This window comes from Bos taurus, chromosome 19, assembly GCF_002263795.3.
Source record: "Bos taurus isolate L1 Dominette 01449 registration number 42190680 breed Hereford chromosome 19, ARS-UCD2.0, whole genome shotgun sequence".
NCBI classification, from domain to species: Eukaryota; Metazoa; Chordata; class Mammalia; order Artiodactyla; family Bovidae; genus Bos; species Bos taurus.
Window position 1 is genome coordinate 6,024,880 of NC_037346.1, and position 22,698 is coordinate 6,047,577.

Consider the following 22,698-nt stretch of genomic DNA (forward strand, 5'->3'; position numbering starts at 1 on the left):
TTAGCGACTTGTAACAACAAACATTTATTATCTCACAGTTTCTGTGGCTCGGAAATCTGCGAATGACTGAGCTGGATGAAGGGTTAATTCACCCATTAGGCACAGTGTGTGCAGTGCCTGGGGTCCATGGCGTTTGTCAGTACAATTTCCTTCTTGCAATAAGTGAAATTCATCTTTCTTTTGTTTTGTTTTGTTTTGTTTTCCGGTGACAAGAGGGCTGAGGACCAATCAAGTCATATATAATCACATAAGGCAACCCTGGCTGAGGGTCTCTCGGGAGGTTTTGGTCAAACTGTCAGCTGGGACCACAGATCCACCTCCACAGTGACTCGAGCAGTGGCTGGCAGGTCTCAGAGCTCCTTTCCAGCCCCTGGCCAGAGGCTTCAGTGTCTCCCCGCACAGCCTCTCAATGGTGACTTGAGTGTCCTCCCAACGTGGCATATGGCTTTACCCAAAGAAGGGAGGAAAAGAGAGGCACCAAGGTGAAGCCTCCGCGTCTTCCAAAATGGTTATCTTGGATGTGACACACCATCACTTCTGCCACGTTCTGTTGGTTACACAGATCCTGAGACAATGCAGGAGACGTGTGAATACAGGAAGTAGGCTGCTCAGGAGCCTGGCTATCACAGGTACTATCTATTTTCTTTAATTATTTTTTTAATTAGAGGATAACTATTTCACAGTGCTGTGATGGCTTTTGCCATACAGTAGCAAGAAGCAGCATCAGGCAAACAAGGTCCCCTCCCTCTTGAGTTCCCCTTCCTCTTCCCTCCCACCCCGCCCCTCTAGGTCATCACAGAGCGCTGGTTTTGTGTCCCCCGCATCATACATGGATACACTATTAGAAACTGTCTGAATGCCTTTCACAGTAGAAAGGATAAAAGATGGTGTATTCATACAATGAATACTACACAGCAATGAGACCAAGTTCTTTGTGATGACACACAGCAGTGTGGATGTACTTCACAAACATAATATTTCACTGAGGAAGCCAGGCACAGGGAATACATCCTATGTTTCCACTTATGTAATATATGGATGTGAGAGTTGGACTGTGAAGAAAGCTGAGCGCCAAAGAATTGATGCTTTTGAACTGTGGTGTTGGAGAAGACTCTTGAGAGTCCCTTGGACTGCAAGGAGATCCAACCAGTCCATTCTAGAGGAGATCAGCCCTGGGTGTTCTTTGGAAGGACTGATGCTAAAGCTGAAACTCCAGTATTTTGGCCACCTCATGCGAAGAGTTGACTCATTGGAAAAGACTCTGATGCTGGGAGGGATTGGGGGCAGGAGGAGAAGGGGACGACAGAGGATGAGATGGCTGGATGGCATTGCTGAGTCGATGGATGTGAGTCTAGGTGAACTCTTGGAGTTGGTGATGGACAGGGAGGCCTGGCCTGCTGCGATTCATGAGGTCGCAAAGAGTTGGACACGACTGAGCAACTGAACTGAACTGAACTGAAAGATTAGGCAAAGCTACTCATGTGTCAGAGGCGAGGATGATGGTTCCTCCTGGAGAGATAATGACAGGATGGGCTCAAGGGGAGTTTTGAGAGACCTGCAGTATTCAGTTTATTCATCCGACTCTACAGGTTCTGTATGTGTGTGTGTCGGTGTGTGTGAAATTCTACTTTTCTCTATGCATATTATCCTTTAAAGTTTTCTGAAAATAGGTGTTAGAACACCTTTTTGGTCTCCTTTTCCTATCATTCTGGAAATGATATCAGCCACAGCTAAGTATAAACCTGGGGTAATTATAATCTCTGGTCAGAAAATTGGTCTGACTCAAAGCCCACCAGCCATGAAAACTTGGATAAGCTACTAATCTCTGGGAACTGTAGTTTGCTTATCTGAGAGCAAGGTGGACGTGCACTTCTAGCCTCAGAGTGTGACAGAGAATACTGAGTAATGTCAGGTACAGTTGAGGCCCATCACATACGGGGTCAAAGAGTAATGTGAAAGTCAAGCTTAAACAAAGTACCTTTGAAAATTCCTTACATGAGCCTTAAGTCACTTTAATGCCCTTGAGGCCCAAAGATCAGGAACAAGGAATTTACTTTTTTTTCTTTTCTTTATATTTCTGTCCTGGAAAGGGGTTTTCCCTTTGGAACAGGGGTTTTCCCCAGATTATTTTGGTTCTAGAAAGCTTTTGTGGATAATGTCAAGGTTAAAGTGACTCATTAATGTCATTTAACCAAAACAGGGGTTTGCTTGATTCTTGATGGCATGTTGAGGCAATAAATAGAGAAAGAAGCTGAGGTTAACATTAGAGAGATAAATAACAATTTATTTCAAGAGGGTAGTACATTATAGTTGACAAAACTTAAATCATTTCTTTAAAATTGACCTTATTTTAAAGATAAGGCTTAACCTCTCAAGATCAAACTAGTTTTACAGGAGAGCTGGGATTCATAACCAGAACTTCCAAGTTCAGAACCATAATACAGGGCAAACCCTGGTCTCTATCTCTGCCTGTGTGTCTGTCTGTCTCTTAGGGTGGTGGTGGAACAGAGAGGTAGGTCTGGGAACTTGTGATCTGGCTCTCCCGGGCTTATGTGGCCCTAGCCACCTGTATGACCCTCCTGACCTTGCCATCTTTAGGCGAGATTCCCTAAATCAGTTAAGATATTGAGGTGGGGCAAGCAGAGTTTCTCTGGTGGCTGTGGTTCTCATCTGGGCAGAGACTTGCTGCCCACAATGGGGTTAAAGGTTGTTCCTGTGCATTCTGGTATGTGTGAAGTCTAGGAAATGTTTTGCTAGGTGATACAGTTGGTTTCTGATGCTCCAGGGTGCGGCCAGTTTATCTCTTCAATACATATATGCTTGCATCATGCTTATGCATGCATTTAACATGTGCTTATCACTAGATAATCAAACCATTTGTACAGACAAACCTTCACCATTACAGACATACGTTATGAGATGCTTGTGATACCATGATTCAAGTCTGGGTTTATCCTCCTCACGGGAGTTGGGAGCCACAGTACACAGGACTTGGCTGTGCCTTACAGTCTTGCAAGTGTGTAGACCTTTTAAATGTGACTGGAGCCTCCCTCAACAGGGCAAGACCTTCCTGTACTTACGAGAAGAACCCAGAATTAGCCATTGCAAAGTGACTTGGGGAGGAAGGCAGGGGTGGGTTCAGGGGAGAATCTTCTCCAACGTCTCACATCTAGGAGAGATATCACTATTTCCAGTATGATCCTATTTCAGTCTTTACAATTTAAGTCATTCCATGGGGTTTCTTTGGGGACTCTCAGGTAGCAGCATGAGGCCCCCTGGTGGTCTGAAATAATTCACAAGCTTACTTTTTAAGCATTTGGAAGGGCAGGTGTAGCTGGAGAAGCACAAAGGTAGTAAATACTCATCTGGACCAGGCGCATCCAGTAGGGCAGGGTAAGGAGGATGACTTATTCTGGGAGAGGTGAGAACTAAATAATTTACTTTTAAGAGATGAAAACAAATGAACTCTAATTCTGGATAAACTTCTCAGCGCTCTCTGATTTTTATTCTTTAGTTCATTTAGCAAATGCTGTTGAGTACCTAATGTGGGAAGGACATTTTATTAGGCATCACACAGGGGGTTTAAACACATATGACACATTATGTATTTCTAAGAAGCTTTGGAAGAGGATTCTACATTTATGGCATTATTGTGGTAGAAAATGAAAGTTGCCATCAGAGACTGTATAGGTAGAGACTCTTGAAGAAGCAATTCCTTTCAGATAAATGGGAACCTCTAGGAAGAGGCTGCTGGAGAGGGCAACGGCACCCCACTCCAGTGTTCTTGCCTGGAGAATCCCAAGGACGGAGGAGCCTGGTAGGCTGCCTTCTATGGGGTCACACAGAGTTGGACACGACTGAAGTGACTTAGCAGCAGCAGCAGGAAGAGGCTGCACTTAAGTTGGGGCTCTAATGAGAATCAGGGTTTGGGTATGTTTGAGTTGGGAGAGGGAAAGGATGGCATTATGCAGGAGGGAAAACAGAAGTTTGAACGTACATGGAGGCAGGAAACTTGAAGCCTGATTCAAGGATAGGGAGTCGAGTGGTCTGGCTACCTCATATGAGTTTTCAGGTTGAGAGTGAAAGCTGGATACATCTGTTTGGATCAGACACAGCAGAACATTGAACACTGGCCTGAGAAATTTCTTCATCGAGCAGAGGGGATTTTTTGGGATATCTTTGGGCCAAAAAAAGAAGCACATCAAAACACAATATTCCTTCCACTGTCATAAACACAATGCCATATATGTTCATTTGGTCCAGAGGAGGGGGGACCTGCCTGTGTTTAAGATAATTGTAGTGTACTCCACTGTACTGAACTCCAAACTTCTGCCACGTGACCTTCAAAGCCAGGAGAAACTAGGCCATCCAGGTGTCGCCCCTTAACACAACCATCTGAGCTCTAGGGCGCACTCAGTGCCAGAGGGCTCAAATATTTAATTAAAGTCCTTGATAGGAAGCTTTCCATCAGAAGTGCTATGCTAGGCTTCCTTTGTTTTTCCAAGGTTTAGGAAAGGCTTTGTGTCTATCTTTCCACTCTAGTTTAACGTAGTTTAAATGACACGAACCAGGGATATTTCTGGCTAGAGTTATGATGTAGAGTCCTAGCTGTTCATTATCCACAGAATTCAAGCAGTAACCCTATTTATGTTGCATTATAACTAACTCAGCTGAGCAGTCCGAGAAGCTACACAATGCCTGGCACATAGCTGGTGCTCAAAAATATGGTACACAAATACTTAACCACAGATTCAATAAATACGTAGGACTCCCTGGTGACTCAGATGGTAAAGAAGCTGTATGCAGGGCAGGAGACCTGGATTGGATCCCTGGGTCAAGAAGATCTCCTGGAGAAGGGAATGGCTACCCACTCCAGTGTTCTTGTCTGGAGAATTTCATGGACAGAGGAGCCTGGTGAGCTACAGTCCATGGGGTCGCAAAGAATCAAACACAACTGAGCAACTAATACACATGTAATACATATTTAACAACATATTATACAATTTTTGACCTCTGGCTTTGATTTCCTAATTGTAATGACATAGAAATCTTTTAAAAGGACATAATTCTTAATATTTTTCAAAAGTTATAAAAAATGGTGTGACAAAAATAGAAATCTTTGAGTTAAATTAGGAAGAAGCAACATTTGAGAGGAATACAATTGAGATGTTGCCGAGGCAAGGGAAGAAGGGCAATTTGTAACCGCAGTAACATAACTACAATAGAAGTAAGCATTTGAGAAGTTTTAGTAGGGACTTCCCTGGTGGTCCTGTGGCTAGGACTCCAAGATCCCAATGCAGGGGGCCTGGGTTCGATCCCTGGTCGGGGAACTAGATCCTAATTGCTGCAACTAAAAAGAACCCGTATGTGGCAATCAAAGTCAAAGATCCCCGCATGCTGCAGCTGGGACCTGGCATAGTCAAAGAAGTAAGAAGTTTCAGCAGCAATGAGTATTTATTATTTTGAATGAACTGTACATGAAACTTAAATTTTTACATGAAATATAAAAATCATCAAAAGTGCTGTTTAGGATTATTTTAATATTAATTTATCCCCCCATGTGATCTAGTAGCTACACATTTTACCTTTTTTAATGATCTGACACATCATTACAATCATGTAAGAACTGTCCAATGTTAAAACATAAAAAAAATATTAGTTTATTCCTCAAGAAAAGTACCACCAGTGATGCTTTACTGAACATGAAAAATGAACAGATGCCAGAGAATCAACTTTTCGGGAAAAAGAAATATCATAGAGTTTCACGGGTGAATGCAAAGTCCAAAGCAGATCAGACTCTCAGCAGAACATTCTTGGGATATAACATCCTAATAGTGTGGGTTATCTCCTTTGGAGGCAGGTCACTGGTGTGCCAGAACTCATCTTTTCTGGCCTACTTTCCAACAAAACGTCTAATGCCACGAACCTCTCATGACTCCTAAAATATTTAATACAGAGGGTTTTCAGTCTTAGAATAGCCCTTGGAGTTAAGTTTGTCGTTGAAGAAGAAAGCAGTCATTGCTCACAGACGAGAGCCCCGCGCACCTTCCGCCGCAGGCCGACCCGTGCGTCTGGTCCGCGCCAAGTGCGTGCTCCCCACAGCCGTCCTGGGTGCCCTGGCTGATGAAGAGACAGCAGGTCCTTCAAGTCACGCGTCCCAACTGGTCTCATTCGGCCCTAAGCAAACCAGCCTCTCTGATTCACCACCAGAGTTGTCTGGCTCTCCCGCCTCTTGGCTTTCTTGCTCCTCTGCCTCACCTTCCAGCACAGAGCGCTGGACGCTAACAGAAAAAGTCCCAGGGACAGAAGGACCAGGCCCAAGATGGAGATGATGGAGCCATGGGAGTTGAAGCTGTACGCCACGGCAGTGACCACGGTCCCGGTGATGAGGACCACCACAGCGAAGGGGATGACGCAGCGGTAGCAGGAGAGCTCAGCGCCCCCGGTGGCGGCCGCCAGCTGAATCTCACTGACCAGGGGCACCAAGGTAACCACCACTTCGCCATTGGCATTCTTTTCCATCGCCACCGGTTTGGGAGACTTTGGGGTTCCCAGGATCTCCTTTATGGGCTCGTCTGTCATTGTTACAGCGGTGTCTCCTAGCTGAGTTCACAGACTAGATCTGGGTGGTCTCCTCAGGGCAAAAACTGTGAAGACAGGAGATGTCAGCTGAATGCATTAGAGTGAGCCCCACAAGTAGCAGCAAAGACCTGGGGAAACACCACTATGTTCTTTTCTTTTCTAGGAGACATGGATGCCTGTGAAAATCAACTTTAATGTATTTTTTCCCCAACTTTTGCATTCTCTTTGCATTGGGCAGAAAGCAAGATAAAGCAGAGAACCATAAAGAAAGGGAAGGTATATAAGCAGGAAGCACTTTACAGTGCTTAATACTCTCTGGCAGCCTACAAATGTTTTACAAGCTTTTCTCCTTTGTCTATTGCTTTCTTTCCTCTAAACACAGAGAATCCTTAATCTTAATCCCCAAACACCCTCATTCAAAAGGAGAGCGTGTCATAAACAACATTTTGCACAGTCCATTCCACACTCACAGCAACCTAGACGCTGCCAGTATTTCCGGGCATAACATGCATTCTTTCCAAACTATGGCCCATTCACTGTGCACCAAAGTAATGTCAAGACCAGCAGCCAGCATTTAAGTGAGATTTTCTACATCAACTGACGGTCAACAAGTCAGTTGTAACTATTAAATGCAATGAACGGTCAACAAGTCAGTTGTTGTAACTATTAAATGCAATGAAGCAGGCATCCTGGGTCCATGGTGGGAGTGCAGTTTGGCAAAAATTCAGTGATAATAAGGCTAGGATTTGTGATCTAAAATGTGGCAATATCCTTTGATGCATTTGAAAAGAGAAAAATAAGAAAAGCAATTCAACAATTTTGTTGGATATAATTTTGTGCTTTTTTATGTTAAAGAAGAGGCCAACTATGAGAGTAATTAGCAGTTAATTTACAAATTTTCCATTAAATTCAACAAGGAATTTTGACATTATATGTACTACTTGTTTTAAAAGAATGAGCATACTAGATTTTCAATAAAGATTTACAAGCTCACTTTTACCCCATGCTCCAGTGTACGAAAATGTCATGCGATTCATCTTTGTAAATATTTTGAACCTGAACATTTCAGAAGGAAATCTGAAACTCTCCATCAAAAATCTCTAGGTGAAATGCCATCGCTGAGAAAACAGTGGACACTCCTGTCTTGTTTAGGCATGGCAAGTCATTCTCTTTCACCCTTGAGAAGTGATCTAGCAGCTAAAGGGTTGAACAGTTACAGTTATGCTTTAAATGAAAGCATTTAAAGGAAGATAGCGGAGATGATTTCAGTGAGATGACAACTTTGATCCTATTAAATACTCACTGAAAACTAATTCAACCCCAAAGTCAGACCTCACGGGTTCTTCCTTGCCCTGGGAGGTCAAAATATCACTCCTTATCCAATGAGCTAAAAGTTAGAGCTGTCTATTTGCATGAGACTTTCAGTCACCAAAATTAATCACTGCTATTCAAGATACCTTAATGACTGGCTAGATCAATAAAAGCATATTTGAGATTCTGTCTGAAAGGAAAAAAAAAAAAAAAAAAACTTCAACCCAAAGCTGAAACTTCAGCTAACTTAAAAATGAGGCTGTGTCCCCCAAAGGTTTATACTTACATGTACCTCAGAGAGAAGCAATCCATTACCAGGGAGACCCCTGGACCTGAGAGTGAAGGAACAGCAGTCTGAGCTTCTTCTTGGACTTCTGAGAAGGCAGCCTGTCACAGCACCTCTGTCAGGAAAGTGACGGGACAGAGATCTCTGGGGAGGAGAAAAGATATAAAATGCTGTGGGTTTTAGATCCTGAGCTCTTTCTCTCACTCTACCCCTTCCTAAATGACGCTTGTCTTTCCCTCTCTCTTTTTATTTCCTCCCCCGCCGGTTTGCTCCTCCCTGCCATTTTTTTTTTTTTTTTCTTCTTTCTTTTCCTTGCCAGCAGATTCTGAGTTTTGGCTTCCCCCAGCTCTGCTCAGTGACATGATAAGTCAGAATCATTTTAGAGTCCCCAGAGACACAGGAGGCAGCTTTTACTTTTATTTCTCTTGCAGCCTTTACTGAGCGCACTGCTTTGCATTACTCATTTTTTCCCCAGCCAGACTCCAAATCTTCCCCCGCCCAGCAGGCATTTTCACAAGAAAATCCCCGAGTCAGCGTTGCAGACCCAGCTGAGGGGACGGGGCCGAAGGGACAGACACTTTTAGGGCTGCGGGAACAGCTGTGAAGTCATCGGGCAGCTGAATCCAGCCTGTAAGCCAACAAAAATCTATGTTCCTAGGTTTCCTGAGTGTTCTTTCTTCATGTGTGTGTGTGCTGGCTATCTGAAGCGTATACCTCCCTCCCCCGCTTGTCTCATTGGATGATAATTCATTTAGGAGTGAGGGTGGAAGATACAAATGTTTGTGGTTAAGGGTGAAAACCAGTCATTCTGATTTAAACATGATTACTAGGAAGTGAGTAGCCTTGGCAATACTGAAATTGTCATCATCACCATCTCTCATTTATAGAGCACCTCCCATGGGCATGGCACATGCAAGGTGCACGCATTAACACTAATGCTCACAACTTTACAAAGGAGTTTATAAGCAGTTTATAATGAGGCTCAGAAATGTTAAGCAATCTGACAAATGTCATAGAGAGAGAGAGACTCTTGGTTTAACTCTAGTCTTTAACGGGCACACTAATCATGCAAGGGGCTTGTTAAATGCAGATTCTGATTCAGTAGGTCTGTAGCTTGATCCTGGCTGATGCTAATCAGCTGCTCCTAGACCCACTTTAAGGAAGAAGATATTTTCAATATTCAAATACATATGACTGGATATATCATATTCTCAAACAATAAAGGTAATGGTCTATTTCCCACCCCCTGTTGCCAAATGGGCTTTAAGCGACACATGAACTATTTAAAATTTGAAAGCCACAGATTGTTTTTTGGAGCGAAAAATGAGATCATATGTCTTTTGGAGTGAAAAATGAGATCATACCGGGTGACTCTTATAAGCTCATCCTATACTTCTGTACTCGTGGTGGATTCATGTCAATGTATGGCATAAACCACTACAATATTGTAAAGTAATTAGCCTCCAATTAAAATAAATAAATTTATATTAAAAAAGTTAGCCATCTTCTATTTTTAGTCTGTACAAGTTTTAATAACTTACTTTCAACTGATATAAGTAACACTAAAATATAAGTTAAATCTTGAAGGAGATTTGTTTTCCTTCTTTCTCTTGAGTTAAGTTTCTCTAATTGCTGGTGGAGGGCATGGATGTTCTTAGGCACCTTACCGCTGTTCTACCAGAGCTCACTCTTTCCAGCCTAGTCTAGAAATAAGGCCCTGGTGATTTTGTCATAAAGGGACAGGGGCGAGAAGTATTTCTTCATTGAAAAGAAATAAAGCTGAAAAGCTCCAGAGGCTTTGCTGAGTCAGGGAGCCCAGCCTGTTGAGCTGGGCTGGAGGGCCTCAGCTACTATCCTCAGACTTTAAAAATGTGGTTATAAGGGACACAGCCACCCTCCAGGAGGAGTGCTGTTGCTTGGTATTCGAGATAAGGGGTATTTAGAACCAGAGCATTTAAGCATTGGCCAGCAATGCCCTGGGAGGATGGGGATACTGGGGATTCTTGAGGAGCTCTGTTTGAGAGCAGCTATGTTTCCACTGCAAACTGTGACCTTTGGGGGCAATTCCTCTTTACTTTCTAGCAGGGGCCTCTTCCGCTTCCGCACAGCATAATCCAATGACCCCACTGAAGCCCTGAATATCACCCTATCCTGTTGAAGACCATGCTTTCCCATTGTCAAAGTCAAAGGTACATGATTTGAATTTCTCCCAGAAAGAAGCCAGAGGCAACTGGTAAGCTCTTGGCTGAATTTATAATGAGGGGCAGAGAGTGTGTCTGTGAGCTGGGAGCAGGGTAGGTCTGTTTGCTCCTAACACCCAAGCCCTCCTCAGCCTTTTCAGGCTTCAGAATTCTAATTCTTATTCACAGAGCTGCATCTGCCTGCACACACAGATGCACATCTTCAGATTCTAACAGCTGATGACTTGCACTGATTGATACAGAGAAGTAGAAAGCTTTGGGATAAAGCAGAAATTGTATTTCAAGAATAGATACCTGGGGCTTCCCTGGATGTCCAATGGTCAAGACTTCCCCCTTTCAATGCAGTGGGTACAGGTTCGATCCCTGGTTGGGGAGCCAAGATCCTACATGCCTGGAGGCCAAAAAAAAAAACACAAAAAACACATGAAATAAAAGCAATATTTTAAGAAATTCAATAAAGACTTTAAAATGACCCATATCAAAAACAATCTAGAAAAAAAGATGAAATGACTTAAAAAAAATGAAGAATAGATACCTATCATTACACTCAAGTACACCTACAGTTTTAAATGACTTTTAAGTCTTCAAATCAAAATTCAAAGAGAATTACTAGTGATCAAAAGTCTTTGAATGACTTTTTCTCCCTCATCTCTGTGCCTATTAGAAATTAAACCCTCCTGAGCGTGCCTTAAGAAACACCTGCCCCCGATGCAAAACCTCATCTATAAAGCAACTAGCCTTTTTTTTTCTGCAAGCCTTTGCTCAGAAGGGAGAGGAAATCTTTCTGGTTCTTTTTAAACACAAGGCTCCAGGAGATTCCTTTAAGCTTTGAAAGCTTTTCAGAAAGCTTCCAATTCATGAATTAAATCTACATCCTCCTACCCCACCTCACCCCTCCAAAGACTTCCACATTTCTCTTCCAGATCTTTCAAAAACCAGAGATCCTTACCTTTCCTAGCCAGAATTGGACTGAGACAGCTGCCAGCTCTGGCCTACAGCCACCCAGAGACAGGGATGCAAATCACTACACCAGGGACCGTAGGCAAAGTACTCAGCGAGGCTTAAACACAATCAAGGGACCGGAGAAAAACTGATGAGAGGAAATTCCTTAAGTGCTGCTGTATTTTCTTCTCTGTTTCCCTCTACGAAAATGGAATCCATATAATTTTTTTTTTTTAAAGGGATCCAAGTTTGGACAGGGTGTCCTCCTTTGTTTTTCTTTCTCTGTGTCTTCATTCAGGCTTTCATTTTCAAGATTTTCCTTATTCAAAGCCCCTATTCTGAGACTATTCTTCTGTAGGACTATGAACCTGAAGAAAAGAATTTTGCAATTCTTGTCCTACCCCTCTGGAAGGGTCTGGAGTTGGGGAAGTATGTAAGGTGGGCAGTGAGAAGGTAAACTTTTTTTTTTTTTTTTTCTCACCATGACAAGCAAGTGATAAGGGAAGTAAAGGAAGATGAGATCAGCTGATGGTGAAATGGTCTTTGGTGCCCTGTGGGGACTCTATCCCTAAAGCCAGAGGAGAGGAATTGTCATGCTGTTCATGAGAGGATGGGAAGGCACCGTGGAAATGGAGGTGCACAGGAAAATCACATCTCTAGGCAACTGAGCCAACATTCTACCAAAGACATCATAAAAAGCAGAATTAAGGAACACTGCTATTTTGAAGAAAACTTCCCCAAATCAGGGGCAAAAATCTCATTGTACTTAGAAACAAGCCAGAAACAAAGTTATTTAGATAAGGGGGATATAGAAGTGGAAGAGGAAAATGGAGCGTACCATGACCAAGAGGAGATTTTGCTTGTTTACCTTTAGTAGAAGCCAAAGGTTCAGTTTCTCGATTGGAAAGGGTAATGTGTTGATTTTGCCATTGGATAGATGCTGTTGAAGACCTGGAAATTCCTCCTTTGGGAAAGCACAGACTTCATTTTGTGAGGCGCATCCCCATGTGCATTCGATTACTCACATACTTACTTTCAGTTTGCTTTGCTTGGTGGGGTTGAGATGGCTTTTTTTCAGCAGCCCTGAAGATGCCAGTTCTTCCCGGCTCTGTGTCCAATCACCACATCGTTTGATCTCTGTCATCACCCAGTCCAGTTGGATCCAGTGAGGTTCAGGAAGCTGGCCAGAGTTTCTCCTTTCCAATGCTTCTTTTAAGGGTGTGTCTGCATTTATGCTCTGAAATCATGGACGTTTTGGAAAGTGATCTGTGCTTATGTGTTCAGTTTGGATAACAGGTCATATTATTATTGCTACCCCACCCCCTACCCAAAGCACTTCTATTTGAGGACTAGACAATCAAATAGAGAGATGTGATAGTAACAAGTGAAATGATGGGTGTGCCTTCAGTTTGGTTCGGTTCAGTTCAGTCCCTCAGTCGTGCCTGACTCTTTGTGACCCCATGAACCGCCAGGCTTCCCTGTCCATCACCAACTCCCAGAGTTTACCCAAACTTATGTCCATTGAATTGGTGAGGCCATCCAACCATCTTATCCTCTGTTATCCCCTTCTCCTCCCGCCCTCAATCTTTCCCAGCATCAGGGTCTTTTCCAGTGAGTCAGCTCTTGGCATCAGGTGGCCAAAGTATTGGAGTTTCAGCTTCAACATCAGTCCTTCCAATGAACACCCAGGACTGATCTCCTTTAGCATGGACTGGTTGGATCTCCTTAGATATAAGTATATATTTTACTATAGTAAGGTACCCAAAACTCAGAAAATCCTCCCAGATACAGAAAGAAATACACATGTTTTAGATGCAGACTGTGGTCACCATTCTCTTAGCCATTTCTGAGTTATGAAAGATTCAGTTCAGTTCAGTTCAGTTCAGTCGCTCAGTCATGTCCAACTCTTGGCAACCCCATGAATCGCAGCACTCCAGGCCTCCCTGTCCATCACCAACTCCAGGAGTCCACCCAAACCCATGTCCGTCAAGTCGGTGATGCCATCCAGCCATCTCATCCTCTGGCGTCCCCTTCTCCTCCTGCCCCCAATCTCTCCCAGCATCAGTCTTTTCCAATGAGTCAACTCTTCACATGAAGTGGCCAAAGTACTGGAGTTTCAGCTTTTGCATCAGTCCTTCCAATGAACACCCAGGACTGATCTCCTTTAGGATGGACTGGTTGGATCTCCTTAGAAATAAGTATATATTTTACTATTTGCTGATCAATTACAAGGTACCCAAAACTCAGAAAATCCTCCCAGATACATAAAGGAATACATGTTTTTTAGATGCACACCGTGGTCACCATTCTCTCACTCATTTTGTTCTGAGTTATGAAAGATTCAGTTCAGTTCAGTTCAGTCGCTCAGTCACGTCCAACTCTTCGCGACCCCATGAATTGCAGCACACCAGGCCTCCCTGTCCATCACCAACTCCCGGAGTTCACTCAGACTCACGTCCATCGAGTCAGTGATGCCATCCAGCCATCTCATCCTCTGTCATTCCTTCTCCTCCTGCCCTCAATCCCTCCCAGCATGAGAGTCTTTTCCAGTGAGTCAACTCTTTGCATGAGGTGGCCAAAGTATTGGAGTTTCAGCTTTAGCATCAGTCCTTCCAATGGACACCCAGGACTGATCTCCTTTAGAATGGACTGGTTGGATCTCCTTGCAGTCCAAGGGACTCTCAAGAGTCTTCTCCAACACCACAGTTCAAAAGCATCAATTCTTTGGCGCTCAGCTTTCTTCACAGTCCAACTCTCACATCCATACATGACCACAGGAAAAACCATAGCCTTGACTAGACGGACTTTGGTGGCAAAGTAACGTCTCTGCTTTTGAATATGCTATCTAGGTTGGTCATAACTTTCCTTCCAAGGAGTAAGCGTCTTTTAATTTCATGGCTGCAATCACCATCTGCAGTGATTTTGGAGCCCCAAAAATAAAGTCAGTCACTGTTTCCCCATCTATTTCCCATGAAGTGATGGGACCAGATGCCATGATCTTCGTTTTCTGAATGTTGAGCTTTAAGCCAACTTTTTCACTCTCCACTTTCACTTTCATCAAGAGGCTTTTGAGTTCCTCTTCACTTTCTGCCATAAGGGTGGTGTCATCTGCATATCTGAGATTATTGATATTTCTCCCAGCAATCTTGATTCCAGCTTGTGCTTCTTCCAGCCCAGTGTTTCTCATGACGTACTCTGCATATAAGTTAAATAAGCAGGGTGACAATATACACCCTTGATGTACTCCTTTTCCTATTTGGAATCAGTCTGTTGTTCCATGTCCAGTTCTAACTGTTGCTTCCTGACCTGTATACAGATTTCTCAAGAGGCAGGTCAGGTGGTCTGGTATTCCCATCTCTTTCAGAATTTTCCACAGTTTATTGTGATCCACACAGTCAAAGGCTTTGGCATAGTCAATAAAGCAGAAAGAGATGTTTTTCTGGAACTTTCTTGCTTTTTTGATGATCCAGTGGATGTTGGCAATTTGATCTCTGGTTCCTCTGCCTTTTCTAAAACCATCCTAAACATTTGGAAGCTCATGGTTCATGTATTGCTGAAGCCTGGCCCTGGCTTGGAGAATTTTGAGCATTACTTTACTAGCGTGTGAGATGAGTGCAATTGTGCGGTAGTTTGAGCATTCTTTGGCATTGCCTTTCTTTGGGATTGGAATGAAAACTGACTTTTCCAGTCCTGTGGCCACTGCAGAATTTTCCAAATTTGCTGGCATATTGAGTGCAGCACTTTCACAGCATCATCTTTCAGGATTTGAAATAGCTCAACTGGAATTCCATCACCTCCACTCACTTTGTTTGATTATATAAACATAAAAATCCAGAGTTGCTGAAATCAAGTAACACTTTGGGAACTGAAGGAGGGATGGATAAATTCTCTCTCACTGTAACATGAACTCATCATCTTTCTGGTCCCAAAGGAGAAGTGATTTTCTTGTTCAAATGTGAGTATATACTGAAACAGCTATGATCCTGATATGTTCCCAGGTATCTTGCACAGTCCTCTATGTTTGTATACCATTTCTTCAGAGGCCTAAGATGAGGAAGCTCAAAGGTAAAGAGCCATAGCAAATTGGTCTGATGCTTTCCCAAGAGAAGTGCCCAACCCTTGAGTCAGTCTCCCTTATTGGGCTATGGGTCATGTAATCAGGGGCTCGTGTAGCCCACCAGTTTTGCCTTCTCCAGGGAAGAAGGGGAAGGGACCACAATGCCCTGCACTCCTGGCCATTCTTGCTGATCCCTGATAATATAGGGCCCTTCTATGCCTTTTGACAGAAGCAGTGTCCCCCCAGCCTCGGGTGACAAATGTCATTTGACCATAAAATGATGCACACAAGCATTGTGAGCCCAATCCACTCCTAATCAGCCCCACATCTCTAGGTTTCAACATCAGTCTGGTCCCAGGGATTTGAAACCACCCTGTAACATACACAGTTTTCTAAAATTCCTTATCTGTGATGTTCTGTAAGGTCAGCTGGTTTCTCTTGCTCCACATCCATAGGGCAGAACTTGCCTTCTGACCCGATTCTCCAGATCCCAGTTGTGTAGCTCTGGTCTTAAAGTGATTGGCAAGGGATGGGCATGCCATTTTGGGCCCCGACTCCCAAACAATGAAACTGTAGATTTTAAGCTCTGTGCCTCAGTAAGAGGAACGTGCATTGAGTTTCTTTTCACAGGTAGATTTTGTTATGTCTTGGTTTTGGAGAAAGAAATGGGGGTGCAAGGGGTGTCACTGTCCCCAGATCTAACTCCAGGATGCTTCGTTCTGCGTTGACCTATACAATATGTCCAGTCTGGTGAGGAGAGAGCACAGTAATGCTTATCCAGCATCTAATATGCACCACTGACATACAGACCCTGTCTCAGGTACTTGTATTTTTATTTTACTGATGAGGAAACTAAAACCAAGCTGAGTGAAGTACTTGCCTGGGATCCACTGATATTTACTGCAACCCTTTTGGGTGCCAGGGGCTTGCTGGATGTTCTAGCTGAGCAGATAGAAACCAGTAAGCAAAGCAAGGTCTCTGCAGTCAGGGAGCTTACAGCCAAGAACAGGAAAGCCACAGGTAATTTTTCTCTGAAGAAAGAATACCAAACTGCTATGAGAAGCCCCTGGAAGATAGGCTGTGGAAGGAACAGCCTATATATAAATGTAGCTCGTGTGTGTGTGCTAAGTCGCTTCAGTCATATCCAACTCTTTGCAACCCTATGGACTGTAGCCTACCAGGCTCCTCTGTCCATGAAGAAATTCATACAGGAGGGGAGTCACTACAATGGTAGAATCAGTAAAACTTGACAGTCAAGAGAGGGGGTTGGTAAGGTTTTTAAGTCTATGTAGTTAATGCCTTGGTGATATTGTCAGCAGAAACAGAGGGCAGGGCATGGAGGGTATACACTTAGCTTGTTTATCACAGCTATCCATTTCTCCAACAGAGACGCAAATGCCGAAGGAAGTGGCCTTCCTCTCTGACTACTGATTTGTGACACATGGTCTGAGTTGCCAAATATGTTTTTATAGTCTCACCGATGAATTTTCCACTAAAAGTAAAATCGAATTTATAATTCAGTTCATTTTATGAAAACAGAACCACGGACACATATGCAATACACATACACGATTAGAGATTGCTAGCTTTCTGCCTGAACAATAAATATTTAAGAATTCTCACTCAAGACTTTGAATGTACTGACGATAAGCAAATAATATATTGATTCAATTTTAAACTACTCAAAAACAAGAACATAGCTGTGCAGTTCTTTTTGTACAGTGCCTAGCATGAAAAAAGCATCTCATAGATGTTTTCTGGGAATGAAAATGATTTCTCCCAATGATCACTCTCCGAAGTACCACTAACATACAAGAGTAAGTATAGAATGTTCATAACACTTTACAATCAGAGAAACTGCCTTTGTTATTAAAATTCAGTTCAGTTCAGTTCAGTCACTCAGTCGTGTCCAACTCTTTGTGACCCTATGGAGTGCAGCATGCCAGGCTTCCCTGTCCATCACCAACTCCCAGAGCTTACTCAAACTCATGTCCATCAAGTTGGAGATACCATCCAACCTCATCCTCTGTCATCCCCTTCTCCTCCCACCTTCAATCTTTCCCAGAATTAGGGTCTTTTCCCATGAGTCAGTTCTTCGCATCAGGTGGTCAAAATATTGGAGCTTCAGCTTCAGCATCAGTCCTTCCCATGAATATTCAGGACTGATATCCTTGAGGACTGACTGCTTGATCTCCCTGCTGTCCGAGTGACTCTCAAGAGTCTTCTCCAACACCACAGTTCAAAAGCATCAATTCTTTGGCACTCAGCTTTCTTTATAGTTCAACATTTGCATCCATACATGACTACTGGAAAAACCATAGCTTTGACTAGAAGGGCCTTTGTTGGCAAAGTAATGACTTTGCTTCTTAATACGCTATCTAGGTTGGTCATAGCTTTTCTTCCAAGGGACAAGCGAAGAGGTAATTTTATGTTGCCCCATGAGTTAAAGCTTAAATATAAAGGCAGTCCCAGTCCATTCTGGATTTCTTTAGAAATGTCCTGTTTTGGGCCTCACTCAGTGTAAGCAAGCTTTCACATTGGGATTTACCAGGATCAGGTTAACTAGAAAATCCCTCGTAAGTTTCTAAAAGATAGTATCAGTAATTGTGTCAATGAGTAAGGAAAATTTTTGCCAAGTAAGTAAACAAGTAAAAGGATGACTCGACACTGAAATCAGATATAAACTTGAAAACTGAGATATTATTCAAATGGATTACTTCAAAGTGTCCAGATATTTAGTGCTAAGTACATTAGTTATTTAGTTGTAACTAAATAATTATTCATTTAGTATTTGCATTTTTCCAGCATTCTTTGGGTGGTGGGCATCCTGTAGACCCTGCAATGGTTTTACCTAATAAGAAACACATATTTATTGAACACTTACTTTATATTATATTGTTATATACTTTTTATAGATTTATTTTTTATTTAATACTCATAAGTAATCCAACAGGTAGGTGTCAGACAGTGTTGATATACAAATGAAGAGATTAAGTGACTTGTTTTGGGAAGTCACCATTTGGAAAATGGTGAAACTAGAACCAAAGCCTGTTTAAAGATTTTGACCCAATCAAAAAATGGGCCAAAGAACTAAATAGACATTTCTCCAAAGAAGATACACAGATGGCTAACAAACACATGAAAAGATGCTCAACATCACTCATTATCAGAGAAATGCAAGTCAAAACCACAATGAGGTACCATTTCACGCCAGTCAGAATGGCTGCGATCCAAAAGTCTACAAGCAAGAAATGCTGGAGAGTGTGTGGAGAAAAGGGAACCCTCCTACACTGTTGGTGGGAATGCAAACTAGTACAGCCACTATGGAGAACAGTGTGGAGATTACTTAAAAAACTGGAAATAGAACTGCCTTGTGACCCAGCAGTCCCACTGCTGGGCATACACACTGAGGAAAACAGAAGGGAAAGAGACATGTGTACCCCACTGTTCATTGCAGCACTGTTTATAATAGCCAAGACATGGAAGCAACCTAGATGCCCATCAGCAGATGAATGAATAAGAAAGCTGTGGTACATATACACAATGGAATATTACTCAGCCATTAAAAAGAATACATTTGAATCAGTTCTAATGAGGTGGATGAAACTGGAGCCTATTATACAGAGTGAAGTAAGCCAGAAAGAAAAACACCAATACAGTATACTAACGCATATATATGGAATTTAGAAAGATGGTAACAATAACCCTGTATACGAGACAGCAAAAGAGACACTGATGTATAGAACAGTCTTTTGGACTCTGTGGGAGAAGGAGAAGGTGGGATGATTTGGGAGAATGGCATTGAAACATGTAAAATATCATATGTGAAACGAGTCACCAGTCCAGGTTCGATGCATGATACTGGATGCTTGGGGCTGGTGCACTGGGACGACCCAGAGGGATGATATGGGGAGGGAGGAGGGAGGAGGCTTCAGGATGGGGAACATGTGTATACCTGTGGCAGATTCATGTTGATATATGGCAAAACCAATACAATATTGTAAAGTTAAAAAAAAATAAAGATTACCTCCTAATTCCTGTGCATTATCGTTTCTGTGTTCAGATGATATGCACTCTTTCTGTTGCTCATAGGAATTTACAGTCACAACAGAATAAACTCTGGGTTTGGACAAGCTGGTTTTGCCAGAAAAAACATACAATCACCTTCCCACAGAACCTCTGTGGTGACCCATTGATGAGAATAGGATCAGTTCAAGAAACTGTTTGGAAACATTTTTATTCACTTAAAAACTTTGATGTTCTCGATGTGGGTGGGTGGTGGGAAAGGGAGCCATTTGCCAAGCAGAACTGAGGTCAAACTAGAACTATTTATCTTAATGAACTTATCTTATGGAACAGTGCAGAGAACAGATCTCTCGCTTTCTTTCTTTAGATAAAAATTTTAAAGTCTTGTTTCACAAAGGTGCCTTTCTGTCTCCTTCTTGTTTACTTAAACTACATAGGAAACAGGCATTATTGTCTTTGTGAAAGCAATTGTAAAACTTGGTAAAACTAAAGACCCTAAGATAGCACACGGCCAAAGAATGAGAACACATTTTCTTTCCTCCTCACTGAGGGCTCCAAGTCCACTTTGAACTCCAATGGACCACAGAGCCCGGTCAGTAAGTCTGCCATTGGCATCTCTGATTGACTTCTAACTTGAGGGGCTTCATGGTCTCAGTGGGGCCTCTCTCCCCTGATTTATTTCTATTTATTTTCTAAGGTAAACTTAGTTTGGAAAATTTTCTTTACAGTTCTGATATGACTCATTCTTTCTTTCCAGGGTTACAGGGTAAGGTTTTGGATCTCTTCCACAACAAAATTAACATTTCTGACTCTTCACTCTTGTGCAATGAAAGCAACCATAAACTGAAAGTCAGGAAATCTGAGTTTGAAGCTTTTTTCTTCTTTGTGGCCTTGGGCAAGACACCCAACCTCTCAGAGTTCCATCTGTCAGATCTCAGGGTCCTGTCTTGTAGATTCTTTACTATTCTTTTCTTTCTATTGTAAAAATCCTATTTGGGCTTCTATAATTTCCCATATCATTATCAGAGAACATAGATGAGACGACTAAGGGAAAGAGCTAACAAAACTACCCAAGCTCTCATGGTATGACTGATGGGGAAGCCCAGGGATGAGTCTCTTTGGGGACAGGAAGCAAGTACTGCTGTGTCTGCAAGGTTTGGGGACACAGAATTTTTCAAGTTGGAGAAGCAATTGGGACCCCCAAGAACTGCCCAGAAAGTGTCACATGGAGTGTACGTTTCTTCAGTGCTTCTCCCATCTCAAGAATCCAGGAAGAGTAGCTCTCCTGCTGTGTGATTGTACTAAAGCAGTAGATTCCTATATAAGCACCCAGTTCAGAACAAAGAAAAGAATTAGTCTACTTAGTCTCTTTCTGAAATTCCTTTTTATTTTCTTTGAGTTTGCAATTTTACCACTGTCAAATATATTCTGTATACCAGTGAGGAGCTGGATTACCTGCTTTAGACTTGCACGGAGTACTTATTAAAAGTACTGGTTTCAGGGCTCTACCCTAGACCTACTGTGTTCCTGCATCAGGATATTTGTGCATGTGTGTGTATGCTGGTAGATCTGGAATCTGTATTTTTTATTCATACCCCACATGAAGTTTGAGATCTTCTGCTCAACACTAATTTAACAAACTATTGAGTGCATGAGCCTACACCTCTCTGGTTAATACCATCAATGGTTCCCCTTCACTGAAGAGTCACCTTCAGCTTAGATCAAATTATAGATATGTGTACAATAGACTATGTCACGTTGCTCTCGCCTGTTGGTTCTTATGGATACTTGGGATGCTATTTGCTCATTTTTCCTGATACTTCAAGCATCACCTGCTTCCCTGATAAATCCTCCACCATCTTAGGACCAGGCAGAGTTGAGTTCCTTACACTGTATCCCTAATCTGCTCTATGCTAGGGTTTCTCAACCTAGGCTCTTTGGACATTTGGGGCTGGGTAGCTCTTTGCTGTGGGAGGCTGTCTTGTTTATTGATGAATCTTAGCAGCATTCTTGGCTCTCCCCACGAGATGCCAGTAGCAGTTCCGGAGTTGTGAGAACCGGAAATGTCTTCAGGCACCGCCAAATGTCTCTTGAGGAGCAAAGCTGTACCTGATTGAGGGCACTGCCCTAGACTTACAAACATAGCCCGAGCCAAGTCATGTGGGAAGTTGCTGCTCGTTTATCTCCTCTGAGATCCCGAGAGTTCCAGAGTCGGGGTTTTGCCTAGTGTATCCTTGTGTCCCCTGTATAGCACCTTAAACCTTAAAACTTAAAAAAAAAAAAAAAAGTCTATTTATTTGGCTGCGTCAGGCCTTCATTGTTGACTTCTGTTGTGTCATGAGGGACCTTTCGTGTGGCGCGTGGACTCCAGAATGTGAGGTCTTCAGCAGTTGCCATGCACAGGCTTCGTTGCTCTGAGGCATGTGAGAGCTTATCTCCCCAACCAGGGATCTCAGCTGTGTCCCCTGCAGCTGAGCAGGTGGGTTGTTATGCACTGGGCCTCCAGGGAAGTCCCCTTAGCAAAACTTGACGGATGCACTAGGTGTCAGAAGAGTTACATTTTAGCTTATGTTGGTGGGCTCTATGTTTCAGATGTGGTGATGCTGGACAAACCAGTTAGCATCCCTGTGCCTCAGTTGTAACCCTCAGCCTTGTGCCTTTGCGTTCCCCATGGATGGAATGAGAATGGATCTGTAAAAGTGCAAAGTGGAGAAGGAAGCCTGCTGAAGGCAACCTGAGGAAGACAGGGTTCTCTCATGTTTTCTCCAGACACAAAGCTTGGGGCGTACTGAAAATTCAGGTTATGCAAACAGTACAGTGCCCTGTACCAATATCTGGAAGAGATCTTTAATCTGGAGCATTATAAACGCAAGGAACTTTGTTAAAATGAACAGACTGTGGAAACCTTAAAGACTCAACTCCCTGCCCCAGATAGGCCTTGTGGGTCTAATAAGGACCCAGCCGGGCCTGAGGGGGGCCCTCTGTGCCCAAGTCCGGTCCAGTGTTCTCTGGCCTCCAGGGGCTGTCAAACCCTTTCCTTAGCCCCATTCTGTTCTGCTCTGTGCTGGGGCTCCCTTGTTTCCTGGCCTTGAATGTCAGTGCAGGAAGTTACCAGGTTTTACATCTGTAATTGCACAGAATACATGGCATTAATAAGGGAGCCTCTTCACTTTTTGTAAAGAGTTTTTCCTCTAGTATAGCCTATGGAATTCCTCTCCAGTTATTTATTATCTTCAGGAAGGGTCTCCCCCCCACTCGGTCTCTCTCTCTTTGCTTACCTACTTTATGACTTC

At 42.9% G+C, this 22,698-nt stretch overlaps 1 protein-coding gene across 4 annotated transcripts; it reads right to left on the bottom strand.

The window, feature by feature from the left end:
- Window positions 1-5,435: 5,435 nt before the first annotated feature.
- Window positions 5,436-11,411, bottom strand: TMEM100 (transmembrane protein 100). Of its 4 annotated transcripts, none has more exons than XM_005219866.5 (4): window positions 11,330-11,411; window positions 10,675-10,771; window positions 8,180-8,323; window positions 5,436-6,647 (listed from the first exon to the last, which is right to left on the bottom strand). In XM_005219866.5, exon 4 carries the CDS (start codon window positions 6,580-6,582, stop codon window positions 6,178-6,180), a length of 405 nt encoding a protein of 134 aa, XP_005219923.1. In that variant the 5' UTR covers window positions 6,583-6,647; window positions 8,180-8,323; window positions 10,675-10,771; window positions 11,330-11,411; the 3' UTR covers window positions 5,436-6,177.
- Between the last annotated feature and the right edge of the window lie 11,287 nt (window positions 11,412-22,698).